At 38.6% G+C, this 20,731-nt stretch overlaps 1 protein-coding gene across 1 annotated transcript; it reads left to right on the forward strand.

The window, feature by feature from the left end:
- The first annotated feature begins 207 nt into the window (after nt 1–207).
- Nucleotides 208–12,052, forward strand: cahz (carbonic anhydrase). The gene is made up of 7 exons (XM_073491855.1): nt 208–810; nt 1,991–2,188; nt 4,302–4,420; nt 5,359–5,451; nt 5,633–5,695; nt 6,235–6,390; nt 10,492–12,052. Exons 1-7 carry the CDS (start codon nt 777–779, stop codon nt 10,609–10,611), a joined length of 783 nt encoding a protein of 260 aa, XP_073347956.1. The 5' UTR covers nt 208–776; the 3' UTR covers nt 10,612–12,052.
- Nucleotides 12,053–20,731: the final 8,679 nt, after the last annotated feature.

Here is a 20,731-nt window from a genome sequence, read left to right on the forward strand (position 1 = left end):
GTGTGTGTGTGTGTGTGTGTGTGTGCTTTAACTCATTTTTGACAGGAGAAACATGAATAATAATCAGTGAAACATTAGGACACTGAGAGTCAGGGTTGGTGGGGGGGATTTGAGGGCTCTGCTTCAGACCCCCAAAAGGCTTTGTACGGCCCTGCAGTGAGCCGCAGGCATGCACATACCATGCCGTACGCAGCCTTCATAAAGTCGTATCCCAGGGACTGGATAACACGATGAATGAAGGCTGGCAAGAGGTGAAAAGAAAATGTGGATTTCAGGATATTGCGCTAGAAATGCTCACAGCGATGCAGCTCCAGACTCTGGAACCGCACTGATCCCGGAACAGACGTGAGAGCAGCGCGGGGTGTGAGGATGGATAGGATGGATGTGTGAGGATAATGTGCACGCATCATGAACTAATCCATCTCTGCTAGAGGAGGATAGGCTCTGGCTCGAAGTCAACCCCGCATCTCTTCAAAAATCTCTGAATATTCCGAAGGGGAACTGGAGGGCAGGGAGGCAGAGGAGAGCGGGAGAGGTGGACGGCACCATCGCATCTCTGGATGGCTGCCTGCACTGTCCTCCTGATTGACCGGCCCGCCGAAGGACCGGCAAGCCAAACCCACCGCTGTGAGGACTGACAGCCTATATAAAGCCTAGCAGCGGCTGTCTGTCATCACATCATCGTGTTCTGCCTCTTCTGCAGCTTGTCGATCTGCTGACTGACTCGGATTACTCCTTTCTCTGTGTGTTCAGGTTAGCAGACAGAAGCAGCAGCCATGTCTCATGGATGGGGATACGGACCAACAAACGGTGAGGATCTCACAGCATCCAGCCCGGTTTCTATGTAACAGGTCCAGAACATGCTGCCTCACTGTGAACACAGTGTGGGCTCCTGTAGTCACTCATTTACCACTCCTCAGTAACACTGTCATTAAATAGTCATCACCACAGCAGGCTGCTCCTTAACTTCAGGATAACTGAACAGAACCTTACAGTTTCTGATGGACATGTTCTGTTGGCTGCAGCCCGGTCCGGTCCGGTCCGGAGCTGCATATAAAACATATGGCAAACTTTTAATAAGATAAACTAATGCAGGAGTTTCATGTTCCCCACAGAGTTACCAGCATGTGGACTGGCTCCAGCATTAACATGCTTTACTTTAATGCATCAATCCAGGCCTGTGTTAATGTTTCACCTCAGTATTAATAGATTATATGTATTATGAATATTTAATTGTAGCAGGATCTGAAAATAGCTTCTAAGAAGTCAACAGAAGTGAGGATAGAGTTAAAGTGTGACATACTTTACTTCTACTTCTTTACTTCTATTTTACTTTATATTGTTACGTTTTTTAATAATGTTGCCTAAACAGTAATGTAGTATAAATAATATAATAGGAGGTTATCATATTGAAAAGGACATTGTGCATACTGATTTCTTTCACTTTTGATACTTTCAGTACATGTTTCTGATATTTCTGTACTTTGACTTCCTTCTTCTGTTGTTGTTATTATTGTTTTTACTTTTAGTATCTGATCTGAATATCACACTGCTGCTCAGTAAGATAGAGTAGGTATTTTATGGAATCCAGTTTTTTAAGTAATTGTAAAGGTTGCTAAAGCCTCTTGCAACTTAACATAAGCAATTGCTTAATAAATGTTTTATAACGTATTTCATGGTTTAACGGTCAAATATTAAGTTAGGTTTAATTAACTATAAAATTTTCATTTATTAATGATGGTTACCTTGTTATTTTTCTGTTGTGGTATCATGTGAAGTATCTGAATACTTCTTTACACTTTATACTACAGCAGTAATCTAAGTAAGCAGCACAACAGAAGCGGGGAAAAAAAGGAAAATTTGAATTTTTAGTCATAAATCTTGTAGGTTGGTGTGGAAGTGCTCCATGCATAGAAAATAATAGAATGGAGCGGAACACCCAGAGTGGTATTAACGTACACTTTGTTATCACTTGAAAATGTATTTGTAGGACCTGACAAATGGGGAGAAGATTTTCCTGTAGCCAACGGGCCCAGACAGTCTCCGATCAACATTGTCCCCAGGGAGGCCCAATATGACTCCTCTCTGAAGCCTCTCAAGCTTAGGTATGACCCCTCCAACTCCAACGGCATTCTCAACAACGGACACTCCTTCCAGGTGGACTTTGTGGACGACACAAACAGTTCCAGTAAGCATGTATTTTTAATGCAAAAGCAAATATTAATAGAATAGAATAGAATTTACGTTTCAGTATTACTTTTAGTAAGTTTACTAAGTTTATCTGGCTGTCTTGTTTATGCCTCCACCCTGCTGTATTCACTGACTGTAGCAGATTAGAGCCTCTGATGATGTCAGTCCACCCTGATAAGCCTCATCGTTATCTGGAGGTCAACAGGACATCTGCACCACCTCGCTCTGTTGCGCTGATGCTGTTTATTAAACATTACCATATCAGTATAGATTAAATAAATACATCTAAAAAAAAAAAGTTTTTATTTATGAAGAATCAATTTATAAAATGTACACTCTCTAAGTTAATTAGGGCTCCAAATATTGGCCCAACCCTTATGATTTAAAACAGCAGCAGCAGCAGCAGTTTATTAGGAATGAACAGAAAGAAAACAGAAGTTAGCATGAACAGCCAGTTACAATGAATAAGCATCATGACAGGACAGACAAAGAAAGGTGCAACAGAGAGTGAAACTATCAAGTGACAATCAAATTAAAGTGAGTGACTCAAAATATCAATCTGATTTTATTACATAAATTCAATATTGTCAAAGTGTCACAAATATTAATAATAATAAATTAAATTAATGAGGATGTGTACATAAGCTTTATGTGTTAAGTCAATTACTATAAATTTAAAGGGTACTTCTACATAAACATAATGTGTTATTTAAGTGCTTATTATTCATGATGTGCTTATAAAAGTAATGGATTTCAAATAGGTTATTAGGACTCCTGTAATAAATCACACATGTAGTAATTATATTTACACAAAGTCCAATAAATCCCAGCAATGTAGCACAAATATGTTGAAACACTGCTTATTGTCTGGTTAGGTTAAGGCACAAAAACACCTGGTTAGGGTTAGAAACAGATCATGTTTTGGCTTAAAATCCACAAAGCAGGCTGGACATTTCCCAACTTCTCATCAAAAATATTCAGTTTTTGTCGTCACAAACATGTCCCAAGATATCCCTGAAATATCCAGTGGTGCCTCACTTACAAATGTTGAAATGCAGTATCCCTGTGGTGACTGGTTTATTAGCCTTCTCACCTAGCTTAACTCCACCACCATCCCCTCCACAAAACAATAATAAGCAGTATGTGTAATGTGTGATATGACACATACAAGTGTGAACCACACACTGACTCAACATGATGAAAAACTTTGCATTGTGTTTGACCCATGACATCTAACCTACTTAATAGAGTTAGATAGAAAATTTAAATGTAACTAAAAACCTGAAGTCACTTCTAGGCTAATTCATTTCTTCTTTGAGTGAACTTCAGTGGGTCGGCATTGCACTTTTATTAAGTCTGGAGACACACGAGACAGAACAGAAACAAAATGGTCAAAATTCATTGACATTACCAGTGTTTTTTGATTAACAAAGCTCCTCCAGACTCCACCAACTGTTTTAAACTGAGCTGAGTTGTACTAACCATAACCTTTACTGACAAGTGACCCTTTCATTTTGGTGGATTTCCCCTTCAAAAAGATGTCGCAGTGGTGGACACTATAGGGACTTTAAGGGACAGGTATAGTAGAAGGACAAACATTCTAACCTGTTGCTGTGTGGGCTACAATGTCAGGAAGTGTTGAGAGCGCCTTAGCTGTCCTTTCAACCTTAAAGTCTAGTATTTCACTAACAGAGGACAGAACATGGCTCTCTGTGCTCTGCGACTGCCATTCTGACTTCTTTGAAGGAACTGGACCACAGCAACAAAAGGATAACATTTAAACAGTAAAGGCATTAAAATGAAAAATAAACAGGTGGAGTTAAACGGAACATATACATACAAATCCCAACATGTCATTACTGTCTATAATAATGTGCAGGTAACTGACTACCATAGATTTACTTAATAATAAATAGAGAAGGCCATTTCTGAAGAAATTCCGCTGTCACTGCTGGCTGTTGAAATGTGGACGCTAAGCTGCATTGCTGACTTTGAAAGTTGAATAGAACAAATCATGTATGAAAGTTATTAATATGAATATTGTGAGGTTTTTTGAAAAGCATTAATTCCTGAGTGCATCTGTAATGATTCTGTTGTTGTGCTCCAACCAGCCCTGACCGGAGGTCCTATTTCTGGAACGTACCGTTTGAAGCAGTTTCATTTCCACTGGGGAGCCAGTGATGACAGAGGCTCTGAGCACACTGTCAACGGCATCAAGTTCCCCTGTGAGGTACTGAAGCTGCTGGAGTTACCTGAATGTGGATTTAAAGATGCTTACAACTACCACACACAGATCCTCAGTACATGTTATGGCGTTAATGTTGGCTCTGCCCTGTCTTTGACTATAGGATTTTGGATAAAAAAATAATGATTCTAAAAGTAACAAATCTGTTCATAATGGCACTTTATAATAACAATCATTAATAAATGGTAACTTTATAGTAAATTAAACATTAGTTAATAGTTATGTAGCTGTTAATAAACAATGAGATGCTGAATAAACCATTTATTAAACACATTTAAAATGTCAACTGATGTTTATAATACTTTGTAAATGGTTAATTAACACTGTGTAGTTCATCTATAAACATTATTTGGATGGCCATTACAGTTAAATCTGATAAACTCTTAGAATTGCTTAATAAATGATTTATAAAGCACTTCATTGTTTGTTAACAGTCAAATAACTATTAATTGAAGTTTAATTAACTATATATTTACCATTTATTATTAATGTTTTTTACCAATGGTTACCAATGGTCCCCCCAACTAGAATTTGATTCATTGCAGTGTCGTATGGAAATGTAACTTACAGATAAACAGCTGAAACAGTGAATTGAAAATACAGTATGAGAAGAAAGTTAGAGATTTTCTTTAGTGGTGAGGATCTTCAGACAAGGAGGATCCCCACCACACATGATGTCTCACCTTGTCATGGAGTGATTACATCAGCAGGAAAGATAAAGCCCTACTTATCATAGATGTGCGTGCATCTTGTTTGGATCTTTAGTAATTGCACACTGAGGCTTACTAAACACAACACAGCTTTGAAAACAATTGCATCTGACTGGCTCTTTAGATCCAGTGTCATTATGTGTAAAATATCCACACTGTTTCTCATGTTAGGTTTTTGATAAGATGTCAAATTTGGCCTCTCTTCCTTATCAGCTTCACCTGGTGCACTGGAACACTCAGTACCCCAGCTTTGGAGAGGCAGCCAGCCAGCCTGATGGACTCGCTGTGGTTGGGGTCTTTCTCAAGGTGAGTCATCAGTGACAGATCACTAACAATCCATCTGTCTGTGACTGCACTAGACGTGGGAAGGTGCTTTAAGTATTCATGCCCTGCAGGGAGCTGTGTGAGGTTAAAAGAAAGGCCAAATAATGAAAACTGTATTTGAAAAAAGTTAAATGAAATTGTGTGCATCTATATTGTGCTTTAGATTGGTGCAGCCAACCCCAGGATTCAGAAAGTTTTGGATTCCTTGGATGCCATCAAGACCAAGGTAACAACACCAGTCCCAGAATTCTCAAAACACAACAATGACTGAATATAATCAAAGTAGATTTAAGAATAGTTTAGTTGTCATTATGCAGTGCAAGATTGTATCGTACATTCCTTGTTGCAATTCCTTAAACTACATACACACAAACAACAAAAACTATACAGACTAATTCATAAACAATTATTAAGTCTGAAAAATAAACTCCTCATGGCGGAGTGGTGAGGATGAATCGAGGATTCTCACAGCCTGAGGAATGAAGCTGCTCTGGAGTCTGGCAGCAGATACTTCTGTATCATTAGCCAGATGACAGCAGGGTGAACATGTCACTTCACCGATATCACTGACGCTCTGTCGATGGGCACCAATGATGTTCATGCCAGTTTGTGATGTTTCCAGTCAGCATACTATAAATTTATCCTTCGTAAGTGTCCTTTAGAAGTGGACCTTTTTCCTCTGCTTAAATACAATTTAGAAGCTTGGGAAACTAACAACTCCTCCAATTGCTGTCCTTCCATCTTTCCTCTATTCGTTTGTTCCAGGGAAAACAGACCACCTTCCCTAACTTTGATCCAAAGACTCTCCTTCCTGCTTCTCTGGATTATTGGACCTATGATGGCTCTCTGACCACGCCTCCCCTATTGGAGAGTGTCACCTGGATCGTCCTCAAGGAGCCAATCAGTGTCAGCCCTGCACAGGTACTTAACGTGCTTCACATATAACGACTTGCTTTACCTAAATAAAATCAAACTGAGAAAAACCACACACAAACATTTGGCAAAGCTCCTGCACAGAAAATCAGGACGCAAGCAGCTGAACTGAAAGCAGGGGAGATATAGTAAATGTGTCAGGTACGTATCTGAAGGATTTGCTCACTGTTTACTGGTGATCTCATTAAGGTGATCAGTCTGCACTTTTGCTCTTTGTTTTCATCCAAATATTCAGTTAACATAAAATTAATAAATGTGCTATTGACCTTCCACTTTGTTCCTAATAAAGCCATTACCTTATCTTATCTTATCTTATCTTGTCTTGTTGACAAAGAAACAGAGCAAGCAAAAATAAAAGCCCTGTGGCTGGAACAGTACATTTTACCTAAGGATCAAAAGCCCTTGAACTATTTGAGGCCACAGTGACATTTGTTTTAGCTATCACTGTTTTTAGATAGGAAGGTTGGTCTGCACCGTATCACAAAATAAATGTACAAATAAATGCAATACTGAACTTTAGTTCAAGAGCCAAACAACTGAACCGAAGCCACAGCTCGATTATACACTAGATATAATTCAAATATAGCTGTAAGGTCATATGGGTACGGATGTTTCAGTGCAAGTGTGTCTATGTGCATTAACAAGCTCAAAGAGCCTGTGTGTAGTTGTGGCAGTCCTAAATACAGACATTTTTCTTGGCAGCTCAACTAGTGGTTTGTGGGTCCAATCATGTAGCCTGGTGTGACTGCTTCTGGATTCTCCAGTTGAAGCTGGTTCACTTTAAGTGTTCAGCTTTAAGTGAGAATGAAAGGCATTAGGAAGTCAGAGAAATGATAAAAAAAAATCTTCTCACCCTCATGCAGATGTAAAGTCAGGTACGGTAAAACATTTGCAGCATTCTCCTAAACAACTGAAGTAGATGGGGACTTGTTTTATAAATGGCTCCATGTTCAGTGACTCTAGACGACCACTGACACGTGGTTCAGCTCATGCACCCACTTCAGATGGGGTTGCACTTACCAAGTCCCCATGACAAGGCTTGCCATGCTTTGAAGCCAATTTTACATAATGTGTAAATATATCGTCCTGTGTTGCACTGGGCCCCAGACACATTTTTTCCATAAGCTTACATTGTGAAAGAAGCGGCTGTAAAATGGTGGATACATTTTACAGACATTTTACAGACATTTTAAGGGTTAAATCCTGGCTAAATCTGAAGTTATCCGGCTCAGCTAGCAGAACAGTATTTTAGCCTCATAGACACTTTTTGATTTGGCAAATGTCTCATTCAGTGTCTGTGCATGGTTCAAGGAGGTGCAAGGTTTGTTGGCCCAAACATTGTCAAGGTCATGAGGGTAGGCAGTTGTATCATGCTTTAGGGTAAGGTGCAGGGTGGGTCTGCACCACGAGTGCCTTGTGTTTCACTTAGATTGCACTGGCTGCTGGTATCTCCACTGGGCAGTTTGCACACTATCTCTTTACATAATTAATGCTGCCTCACTGTATCTTCATGTGACATATGACCCACATAGTACAGTAGGTAACAGACTTCACTTCTCCTCTCTGAATAAAGCCAAGATGTACACTTGAGCTTGATGTAGAAATGAATACACTTATGCACTCAAGGACAGCTTTGTTCTCTCGCACTGCTGAGTGAGCCTGCTGAGGAAAATTAAATCCAAGCTCATCAGCTAGCTAAAGGCTAAATGGCTCCCAGAGGAGCTGTTGTTTATGCCACACTGCTGCTTTAGTCGTTTTGTGTGCGCCCACACACACACACACACACACACACACACAGAGAGAGAGAGAGAGAGAGAGAGAGAGAGACAGATCTTTCCACCTAACATGTGCTCTAGGTTCCAGTAGTTCAGATGTGGCCTGTTCTGCAGAGGTAACTGAAGGCCATCACAATTGTAGAACTCTCCATCCAGCTCATGCTGCTGTTGGGAGGGCTGTGTTTTGTATCACCATGTGCACATGCAAGATAACCGACGCAGCAGGAGGGTGTGATGTGGCAGAAGCAAGTGAAGCAGCTGATTGCATTAAATATCACATTTCTGCTGCTAGCTCATTGTTTAACATGACTCAGGTAGTCACTGCTTTACTCCAGTCTCAGGACCTGAGCGGCAGTAGAGGGAACGCTGCTCTATTGCAGGCCTGTTTTGTCTTATGCAAGTCAAAGTGCACTGAGGATACAAGAGCTCATGGGAAGGTTTCATCATTCTGGTTCCCAAGCAACACACACTCTGTCTGTGCCATTTGCATTTGAGAAATGAATTTATAACCAGAGAAAAAATGTTTTTTTGATTTGAAGTCAAGTTGGATAAATGGAAAGTTGTATATGTTGATAGCTCATGATCACAGATTGTTGATGATATAGCCCGTTATTTTAAAGTAGATGATAGTATTGTGTTTTTTAAAAAAGAAAAACACTCTCCTGGGTGTGTCTTTGGTTTTGAAAGGTCAATTCTGCTGAATTTTCTGGCACCTCCCTACATGTGGCCCTTCTGATAGCTCTGCTGTATTCTGACTGATGAATGTTAGCCATGATAAACAGCAGAGCTACAACTGTGTACTGGCCTTTCCTCAAAGACGCACTCTCACCGGGAGATTCTCTTCTGTCCCCGTGCCGGGCATTGACCCGGAAGTTGTCCCAGGCATAAATTCGTAGCAACATCTCGTTTGTACTAAAAGTACGTATGAAAAGTGATCCATGTTTTCGCCATTCGCTGTGCAGCCCATTTGCCGCTTCTTCACTCCTTAGGTATGTAACGTAATAGGTCAACCGGATGAGGGTTCAGCAGCAAACAGTGCATATCACTCATGGAGTCGGACATACTCCCATCAATAAATCAATTCTCCCCTGGTGCTTGTGTACTGGGAAAATGGTCCAATTAAATGGCCTAATCGAGCTATGACCATAGCTCAACTTAAGTGTGCATGCAAACGTACTGACAGAGAGTCTGACACTGGCAGCTGGGTGGTTGGTTCTGGCTACCAGCAATGCAAAAATGCAATTGGTTGTCCATGCTTTGCTTTGTGGTGGTCAGACAGTATCCCTTATGTGCCCACACTGTGTGGCCTGCTCTAAAACTTACTACATGTTGTTGTAACATACACAAGATATAAGGAAATTGATCAAAATCAAAATATGGTCAAGCAATTTTTATGAAGGTGAACTGTGTGACAAACAGCATTTTAATGAAGTATTGTCATCACAATATCTCTCAGAAAAATGGCAGTATAAATCTTTAGCATGTTGTGCAGCCCTACTCTCACTCACTCTTAAAAAACTCAAACTGAACATAGTCAGTTCAGAGAGGCACAACCACATAAGAGCAATCATGTGGCTTGAATTTTAGTGGTGATGTAGCGTAGCCAATTGTTAGATTTGGATGTGAGGTGCCTTTATATCAGCCCAGTTGTCAGTATAAAATATTGTCAGTTAAATGTTTCTGCAAACCACTGATAATTTCACATATGTACATGTACATAGGCAACGTGCCATGTGTCATATCATGTTCACATCACACATTCATATTAGGATATAGAGGGGATGGTGACGGAGTTGCCGGCGAGAAGGCTGCAATGCTGGTGACCAAAGTTCAAGACTATTTCAACATTTGTACGTGTGAAACCACTGGATATTTTTACGAGGGATCACGACATGTGAATGTACCAGAGGTTTGCAGGAACGTTAACTGCCAACATTTTATGCTGGTGACTTGGCTGGCTAGAGCCATTTACACAAACCAGCCTATCTTCCATAACTATGTCTGTAACCATAATCAAATAGATCATGTCTGTCTATGTCTGTAACCATAATCAAATAGATAATTGAAATAGCATTGTTTACTGATTTGAACTATGCCCTCAACACCTCCATTCTCAATCATTTGGTAACCCTGCTGTGCTTGTGCAGGTCATGATGGACTTATACAGTATATGTTGGAAACAACACATGGTATTTTTAGTGAAAGAAACAGGTTTGCATGACATTCCAGCTACTGCAAATGTGACTCAGTCGATGGAAGTCAGACCTTGATTATCTTCCTCCGTTTTTCCTCCCTGTCTCTCCTTCCTCATTAGATGGCCAAGTTCCGCAGCCTCCTGTTCACTGGAGAGGGAGAATCTCCATGCTGCATGGTGGACAACTACCGGCCTCCTCAGCCTCTGAAGGGCCGCCCGGTCCGTGCCTCCTTCAGATAAACCCCTGTTCATCTTCATAGCTTTCTTTCCCCTTTGCTTTTTCTTGCCTGCTTACCCACTTACCTACTTACTCCCGCTGTTCTCCAAATGCAGTCCTTATTCAGCTTATATTAGCCCTGTTGACATCAACTTGAAAAGTAGAATAAAAGCCCATCTGCTTACATGTTCTACCACATAGACTAACTGGATGTATCTTGAATAAAATAACTTGACTTTTTACGCTTCGACATAGGCCCTGTTAACGCTTGTCATTTCAAGTGTCCATAGTGTGTGCAAGAATTAAAATGCCTATATGACATATACATTTTCCACTCACAGACAAAGGAAGCCTAGAAAATGCCATCTATGCTAGCTAACACAGGTAGAAAAAGACAAATGATGCAGCAAAATTGTTACTCCTGCTAAGAAAGTCTGCTTCATCATAGACAAAATCTACTGGAAATAGAACTATAAGTATTGTAAAAGTAGAAGTTATCCTTCTGTCATAAACCACATTTGACAAGCACACCTAGCCCATCTGAGGTGAATGTAGGCCTAAATTCTAAACAATATACTTTTTTTTATCTTAATCCTAATATATTAAAAATGAATGCTCCTTTCAGTGCATTTCATTGTGTTGTGAATTGTGCCATAGACAACTGGTCAGATTGTGAAAGCCAGTGTTTTAATGGATGCCTGATTTTGTCAGTTTTAGACAAAGTGCTCATACTGAATTTGGACTTGACATTTTTCAGTGTACGCTGTGGCCACAGCTCATCGATGGGCACTTCTATGCAAGTAGATTTTTAGACATATGATGGACTCATGAAAGTAATGTTCTGGAACGATCCAGTATATTGTGAAGGACAGTCTTACCCAGTATTGGCTGATAGCCCATCCATTCTTGGTAAATTAAGCTTTTTTTTGCTTTTTTTTTTTCACAAAAATCAGCAAAATCAGAAGCCGACTGACACATCTGCATTGCTGTGGTGATGGCTCTAGCCAACCCATTCCATCAGTGGCTCTACAGTGCAAGTGTCAATCCATTCATAATAAAAACTATAACAACTGAACTACCTATCACCACAGTGCATTATACATTGTCCTCGAGACTCATTTTAAAAAGAGCTGTTATTTATGACTATACATTAACACAAGCTAAAGTATCAACATAGAAGCTTTCATTAAATCAATTAATATACTTTGTCTGCAGTGTCTACAGTCATTAACTGAAATCAGTGGCAGGTATTCAGAAGAGACCAGCGCAATGTGACTTTTTAGCTTTTATATCAATGTTATAAAAAATGAAACGTTATTAAAAAATCACTGTGTGGCTATTGTGAAACAAATGTAACCCTTTAATGTGTTTCATCTAAAACTCCTGTCAAATTACGAATGGAAACGTGTTGTGTGAATCTGTAATGTCATGAAGAATGTTTATCAATAAAAAACTTATAACTCACAGATGTCTCAGACTTCCCTCCTTTCACACCAACTAGCATTGATTTGATAGTCAGACTTCAGAATTACTCAACAAATAGTATTTCTTTAGTTACAAATAAGGTACTTTAGGCATGCTAGTGATTTTGGTTGCTCTCCTGTTCCACCACTTTGGCCCATAATGAAATATTTCAATAACTTCTGAAGATATTGCCGTTTAACTTTGTACCAACATTTATGGTTTCTAGAAGATAAATCCTAAAGACTTGACTAAAGGTGATTTCCTTACTGCTTCTCTAGTGCCACCATGAGGCTGACATTTACGACTTTGAGTGAAATGACTTAACTGATGAATTTGCCATGTAATTAGTAGTATCCGATGATGCATTGGAGTACCGTTGGTGATCCTCTGACTCTTCTTGTGGTGCATTACCAGGGCAGGTTTTTTAATTTATCCGATAGGTTTATGATGAAAAAAACCCTGCAAAACTAAAAATATGCCCAACAGCCTCAGCTGCTATTTGTGTTTAGTGTGTTTAGTGTCCACTAGCAAATTAGCATGCTAACATGCTAAAGCGAGCTGGAGCTGAGGAGCTACTTTTAATCACTTCATAGAGAGGTCTGTATTTTAGCCAATGGCTTCCAGTCACCTGGTTTAACCCCCAGGGTCACAGAATACATTTGAGGTTGTGAGATAGTTTAATGATAGGAAAGCAGAAAAAAACTACAAGTTCCGTATCACAACTTTGTATTCCTCTTCTGGACATGTCTTTTCTTTTCTTTTCTTTTCTTTTCTTTTCTTTTCTTTTCTTTTCTTTTCTAGTTCTTATGTGAAATATTGGATAATTTTGCCATTTCAGGCATCAAATGGTTCTTTGATGGAACTGCTAAACCCAATCAGCAGAATAAATGTTGCCAATGTTCGTTTCTGCAAACCACGGATATAAATGTACCATTTTTTTAAATCAAAAAATGTAAAAAATAAATAAATAAATGAAAGAAAGAAAGTGCCTCAGAGTTTTCATGTAATATTTATTCTTACATTTATATATGTTCCAACTTTGCATTTCACTAGGTTCAATTTATAGAAAACGTTAAATGCCCACATTTTATCCTGATGACTTTATGCTGCTAACTCATATGCATCTGAAATGTTGATCTTTTTCTCAAGGGTCACAAGCCAAACAGATTGGGAACTCCTGGTCTAAGTATGCTTTGTATTTTAAAGCTAATCATGTGCTTTTTTAATATAAAACACCAATCTCACGGACAACTTGTAAAATAAAAACCTTTAAAAAAACATTGGTAAAATAAAATGTTGTTGGGTACCACAGCTGATGCCTATAGCGTGTTTTTGTTAGCTTTGATGTTGTTAATTGATCTGTAAATTATTTACCGCTTATGAAATTACCATTGCAGATGGTGGACAAAATTAGAGCTATTTTTTAAGAGGACATGGAAGCACAGTGTCTTTGCTAATATGAGGCATGAGTTGTTGCCTAGGCACCCTACTAACACTGCATCAAAACAGGTTTTCTAGATTCAAGGCTTTACTGTCCCTGAGGGAAGACTGGCCTGCATCAAAAAGCACAAAAAATACAATACAATACAATACAATAATAAAATTGATAAATAAAGGACATAAAACATGTGACACAGTAAGAACAGCAGACTGGATTACCAGGTATTACACTGTGCAATATTATACAGTATATGTGCTTCATAGGAAAGTACAGGTGATAAATATTAAATAAGTTTAATAACCTTTTAATGATTGAGGTGAATGATTTTTTTAGCTTGCTTCTCCACAGTCTTACTTGGCTTCCATATATCATGACATTAACTTGAATCATTGGAGCTAGTGTGGATCCCAAAACTGCAGAATCCACTCCTCCTTTCCTGCGATCAGGAAATTAATGTTGGTGTCACTGTGCTGTAAGCGCTCCAAATAGTGGAGGAGGGAAAAGAAACTTCTTGAAGTCTCCTCTGGCAGAAGATGCACAGACATGTCCTTCCCAGACATCTTTACAGTCCTGGCAGAGTTACCTTGCTGGAATCACGGCCAGAACATGACATCATCATAGACACCTGAGCAAACATAGCAGCCGGTTATACCTTTAGTTCAGGTCTGCATTATTCGTTAGAGCATAAGCTGTCTTTACCTTTAGTCTCAAACAGCTACGGAGAACTCCTACATTGTCTGTATCAGCAACATCACCGTGAGTGAGAGGGTGATAAAGAAGAGAGAAAAAGAGATGTAGAAAGAGACAGAAAAAGAGACCAGTAGTGTGATCCTGCTACAGGAGGAAAACATATGAAGAGGAACAGATGATGGGAGGGGAATTTATGCTTTTTCCACAAGTTGTTTAGTGCTTACAGTTCATCAAAACTTCAGTATCATTATAAACACGTCCTTCTACCTGCATTTCTGTTTCTTTAAGTAAAATTCAACAATTCATTAAAACAATCCTTTAATCATTCTCAAAGAAACCTGCCATGGATCAGATCCAGTCAGTCACTGTCCCTCAGGCTGTCATGAAAATATTATTTCATCAATAAAAAAGCCAGACTGAAGACAAACTACTTCTGTGCCCAGGGAAAGGTGAAAAGACAACCTGCCTACTTCAGGGTGAAAAAGAGAGTCTTCATATACAGTACTGTATTCAGCCACGCACAACTCTGGTTGAAAAATAATTTTTAATTTTATGTTTAGATCTAGGCACAGAGTCACAGAACAGCGCTGGAAGTGGCTGCTAAATAAAACACAGACAGAGAGATAGAGGCTATGCACTGCCCGATTAGATTACCAAGACAGACAAACAGACTGGAGAGGGCTTGACTAGAAGCTAGCACACCAAGTTAACATTACTGTTAGAGACCACAAGTTTACCTGACAGCAAGTCTTTATTATGTTTGTTTCTTATATTAAAGATATAGCTAGTTCCACCTCACTGAAGCTGTTGACACAACTTTGATAGGATGGAGAGGCAGCGTAATTTGTGGTCCTCGGACTGGAGTGTGTGTGTGGCCACGTGTGTTTGAATGAGACAGAGAGCACACGTACGCAAACAGAAGGGGGCAGGGCCATAGACTGAATGGGAGTGAAAGACACTTTACGTCATGAAACGTTAGAGATATCTCTCTCTGTATCTCTATCTCTATATATCTCTATATAGAGATATATATATATATAGAGAGATATCTCTCTATATAGAGATATCTCTCTCTGTATCTCTATATATCTCTATATAGAAAGATATCTCTATTTATAGAGATATATATCTCTCTATATATCTCTATATAGATATATATATATATATATATATATATATATAGAGAGAGAGAGAGAGAGAGAGAGAGAGAGAGATACATATCTATGTATAGAGATATATACTGTATATACAGACATCTATAGACATCTCTCAATTCAATTCAAAGGGGCTTTATTGGCATGAAAGTTTTAACAACAGTGTTGCCGAAGCATCTGTCCAAACACTCGGACAGAACACAACAAATAACAACACAAACACAACACCAAGATTGATTTACATAAATTATATATACAGTATATCCTTTGTGTGTGTGTGTGTGTGTGTGTGTGTGTGTTCGTGCGTACGTGCGTGCGTGCGTGCGTGCATGCATTTGTGTGTGTGTGTGGCGGTCACTCACTGTCCCTCAGGTTGTGGCATGTTGATACATATTAGGCAGCAAGATATGCCCTGGAGTGTGTGTGTGGCCACGTGTGTTTGAGTGAGACAGAGAGCACATGTACGCAAACAGAAGGAGACAGGGCCGTAGACTGAATGGGAGTGAAAGACACTTTACGTCATGAAACGTTAGAGATATCGCTCTCTGTATCTCTATCTCTATATATCTCTATATAGAGATATATATATAGAGAGAGATATCTCTCTATATAGAGATATATATCTCTCTCTGTATCTCTATCTCTATATATCTCTATATAGAGGTATAGATATATCTCTCTATATAGAGATATAGAGAGATATATATATAGAGAGATATCTCTCTATATAGAGATATATATCTCTCTGTATCTCTATCTCTATATATCTCTATATAGAGGTATAGATATATCTCTCTATATAGAGATATAGAGAGATATATATCTCTATATAGAGATATCTCTCTCTGTATCTCTATCTCTATATATCTCTATATAGAGGTATAGATATATCTCTCTATATCTCCATATAGAGAGATATATCTCTCTATATAGAGATATCTCTCTCTGTATCTTTATCTCTATATATCTCTATATAGAGGTATAGATATATATCTCTATATGGAGATATAGAGAGATATATATCTGTGTGTGTGTGTGTGCGTGCGTGTATGTGTGTGTGTCGGTCACTCACTGTCCCTCAGGTTGTGGCAGGAGTATTTTTAATTTTGAGCTGTCATTCAGCTCTTTGAAATCTGAGGTTACAGAGTTGAACTTGTTCAAATAAATGTTCATCTATCTATCTATCTATCTATCTATCTATCTATCTATCTATCTATCTATCTATCTATCTATCTAATGTTGACACAACTTTGATAGGATGGGGAGGCAGCGTAATTTGTGGTCCTCGGACTGGAGGGTGTGTGGCCACGTGTGTTTGAGTGAGACAGAGAGCACATGTACACATACAGAAGGGGGCAGGGCCGTATCTAGTTGTATCTCTCCCTCTATATATATATACATATATGTGTATATATATATATATATATATATATATATATATATATATATATATATATATATATATATATATATATACACATATACATATATGTATATGTATATGTATATATATGTATATGAGAAAGAGAGTGAAAGTTATGTTATTTGTTGTGTTTTAATGCTTTGGCAACATTGTTGTTGAAACTTTCATGCCAATAACGCCCCTTTGAATTGAATTGAAAAATTTAATTGAAAGAGAGATATATAGATCTATATATATATATATATATATATATATATATATATATATATATATATATATATATATATATATATATATATATACATATATATATATATACATATCTTTCTCTCTCTAGGCTATATATATCTATATGTATATATAGAAAGAGACAGAAATAGATATATCTCTCTATATATATGTACATATATATATATAGAGAGAGAGAGATACCTCTGGATACCTCTGGATACCTTCAAAATCTAGCCTGGGCTTGACAGTTTTTCCAACTTACCGACCCCAGCTTTAAACCAGAGATATCCTGTTTAAATGAAACTAGTTTGAACTTGTGTTAAATTGCGTTTATGTTTATTCGCCTTAAACCGCCAGATTTTGTACATTCAGGTCAACCTCTCATCAGAGACTTTGGTTCTCTCTCTTCTATTTCCCTTCTATTCTCTGTAACTATCTACCCACCAGCTCCAGTTGGCATTCAGCATTACAGAAAATTAAACACCTGACACCGATCACTGCTGCAGTCAGGTTTATAAACAGGAGTGAAGATGAATCCACGTTTTAATCCCAAAAGTTAAAAAGTAATCTCTGAGCTCTCCTCTGGTCTGTAAATGGCTCCGGATCAGAGCAGAATCTGGCTCTGCACCCCACCCTCTTCTCCAAAGCTGGCCAACGTCTTTGGTTTGTTTTGATAGAGACCCCTAGCAACAGAAATAACATATTGTGTGTTTAACACATTAAACATTTGCTAAAACAAAAAATCAGCATGTTAACACTGTCACTGTGATTGATTGATTGATTGTGTTGTTAGCACACTGATGTTAGCCCTTTGCTCAAAGCCCTGCCGTGCCTTGTTGTAATTTAGGGCAGTATACATAGTTTACCTTTTGAAGATGCCTGTTATGGTTCATGTGGGTTCACTGTCATCACTTCCGTTGAGTATAATGTTTTTGCCAGTGTTTACACCTGAAACAAGAGTTTTACCTTTGTATTACAAACATTGAATGAAGGAGTTTGGATGCTGTGCTGTGATTTAGGGTAATAATTAACACAGTTCAAATGAAGACTTTACATAATGCAGACTTTGAAATACATATAATACAATTTTATAAATATATGATCAAAAGTCACCCCCTGGATTTGGCAGAGAATGAGTGGTGTTAGCTAGTGATGGCCTTACGTAACACTGTTCGGCTGTTTGCTCCCAGCCCTCTTTGTTAGCGTTGTCATCATCACAAACCATTAGCTTGATGGTCTTTGTTGGACAGTTGGCCATGAAACAGTCACTTTGTGTCCATCTCTTTCAGTATCTCAGCTGAAGTGATGGACAGGAGGGGGAGATGATGTCGGAGATTTAGAAAAAAAATCAAAGACCAGCGATAAAAAAAGCACAAGATTTGTATTTTCTGATTCACGGCAGTCACAGTAATGTGACAATACATTGAAAGCTGTCCAAGTACACTCAAGTTCTTAAGTTATTTGAGATGAAGACAAACATAGTAACTGAGAAAATAATGGGAGAAGTGAAGATCACTGGTACACAGCAGTCTTTGCTGATGAGGCATTGTTAAGAGGAATGGCTGCAACTGAGCCCAAACAAAGCAGCATAGTTTTGGCACTACTGCAAGGCTGGAGTATCAAGCCTATACAAATTTAATTACAGTTAAGGAAGTTTTTCCCCCACTGGAGAGATGGTTTGCATTAACTTGGCTGTCTATGCAGTAGTAATAGTTTTGAAATGTGCACTACATGACCAGAGAAAACAGAGAAAAGGGGCTGTTGTATTTTCTTTTGCTCAAAAGGCAGAAAACCTACAACAGCCTATTACTATTAGTAATTACTATCAGTAATTATTCATTCCTAATAAACACACCTGCCCTAAATTTGATCCCCAACAGGGGGTGCTGGGAAATATATATCTATTTGTAGATACAATGGATACGGCATAATGTATCAATACAAATGTGTGCAACCGTGGATTGTACATTGGTGTAGACTGAACAGCAATAATAAAGGACATATTGCATGCAGTACAGCATACCTTCTGAAAACAAGTCCAATTATTACTGTAAACATATCACAGTCACTCCCCAGTGAGCAAAAAGTGGTCTAGATCATGTCTTTTAGACATCATTTATGGACATCCAAGACATCTAAAAGACGTCCTCTGGGGAGCCAGAATGAAAGTTTTTTATACGTCTTTTCTGGACGTTGTATAGACGTTTATATATCGTTTATCGACTAATTCTCGATGTCAGTGGATGTCTAGATTATGGCCTGACTGGACGTCTTTTCTCAACGTCACTTATTGACTAATTCTGGCTGTCAATGGACGTCCAGATCATGGCCTGGCCATGTCAATAGTCAGGCCATAATCTAGACATCCACTGACATCCAGAGTTAGTTGAGAATAGACGTTCGTACTGGCTATGATCTGGACGTCCACTGACAGCCAGAATTAGTTGATAAACAACATATAAACGTCTATACAACGTCCAGAAAAGACTTACATTCTGGCTCCCCAGAGGACGTCTTTTAGACGTCTTGGATGTCGTAAATGACGTCTAAAAGACGTGATCTAGACCACTTTTTGCTCACTGGGTCAACTCACAAACTAAAAAAGGCAAACCAGGATCCTGTAGATAAAGATTACTGACTCTCTATGCTCCGCATTGACTTAAGGTAATCATAAAGTTATGCCAGAAACACAAAACTGATTCCCTGTACATGACTGTAATATTACTGTAACAGTGTTGTAGGTGTAAAGCTGATCAAACTGAAATAAATACAAAACTATCTCTTGCCGTTACTGAATGTAGCACTTGAAGCAGTCCAGCATATTTGATAAAGATCTTTGCAATTGTTGGTCTTATCCTCACGGTTGAATGGATTTACTGTAATCTCAATCTGAGATGTTACAATGCATAAAGTACACCACAATAACTGCGATAAAAGAAGCACTCCAGAGATTGTACACATTAAAGTCAGTTTACTTGTCATGGTCAGTATTGATTTGTCTAGGAACATCGCTCTGATGATGTCCCAGTGATGACAACAGAGTTATCTCAGTTTGGGATTGGAAACTACAAATTAGTTAAAATATTTAGAAAAAAAGTGTAGAATTTTGAGGGGAAAAAAGAGTAGCACTTACACTTATCAATACGGGATTAAAGTTGTCAGGCCAAGGTGAGGGCATAATCTTTGTGTAAATGAGCTACACAGAATCATAAGGCCTGATCACACTGAGACTCATTGCTACAGGCCTGGCGTTGGCAAAGTTCATTTGGAAACACAGTGTGGTGTGCCTGGGTCAAGCGTGGCATTCACAGGCTATGCAACTCCACATCTTAAATCGAAAAGCTGAGCATATTTTAACTTCTATGTGCATCTAAAAACCACAAGAAAGATGTGATGCACAGCACAAGGGATGAGCACATGCCAGGCTCAGCGTATCATAGAAAACAATGGTTTGATTGCCATGCGTTTCTACCGACCTGTCTCTTTGTGCTCGGCCACTAAAACCCACTGTCCCTTACATTTTTTTCTAATTTATCTTGTGTTCCGATCAATACTCTGTCTGTCTCAGCTGTCTTGCAACTGCAGTACTTCAGCCCCAGTTTTAAAACACAGCAGGTTTTGTGCCAGTTTGTTTTATTATTCTTTAATCTATGATAAATGTTAGGTCATCAACATTTTGAGACGTATAAATGACGACTGCTTATGTGATAAGTTGCTAATCCTTTTTGACATATACCCAC

Source organism: Pagrus major, chromosome 21, assembly GCF_040436345.1.
Source record: "Pagrus major chromosome 21, Pma_NU_1.0".
NCBI lineage: Eukaryota > Metazoa > Chordata > Actinopteri > Spariformes > Sparidae > Pagrus > Pagrus major.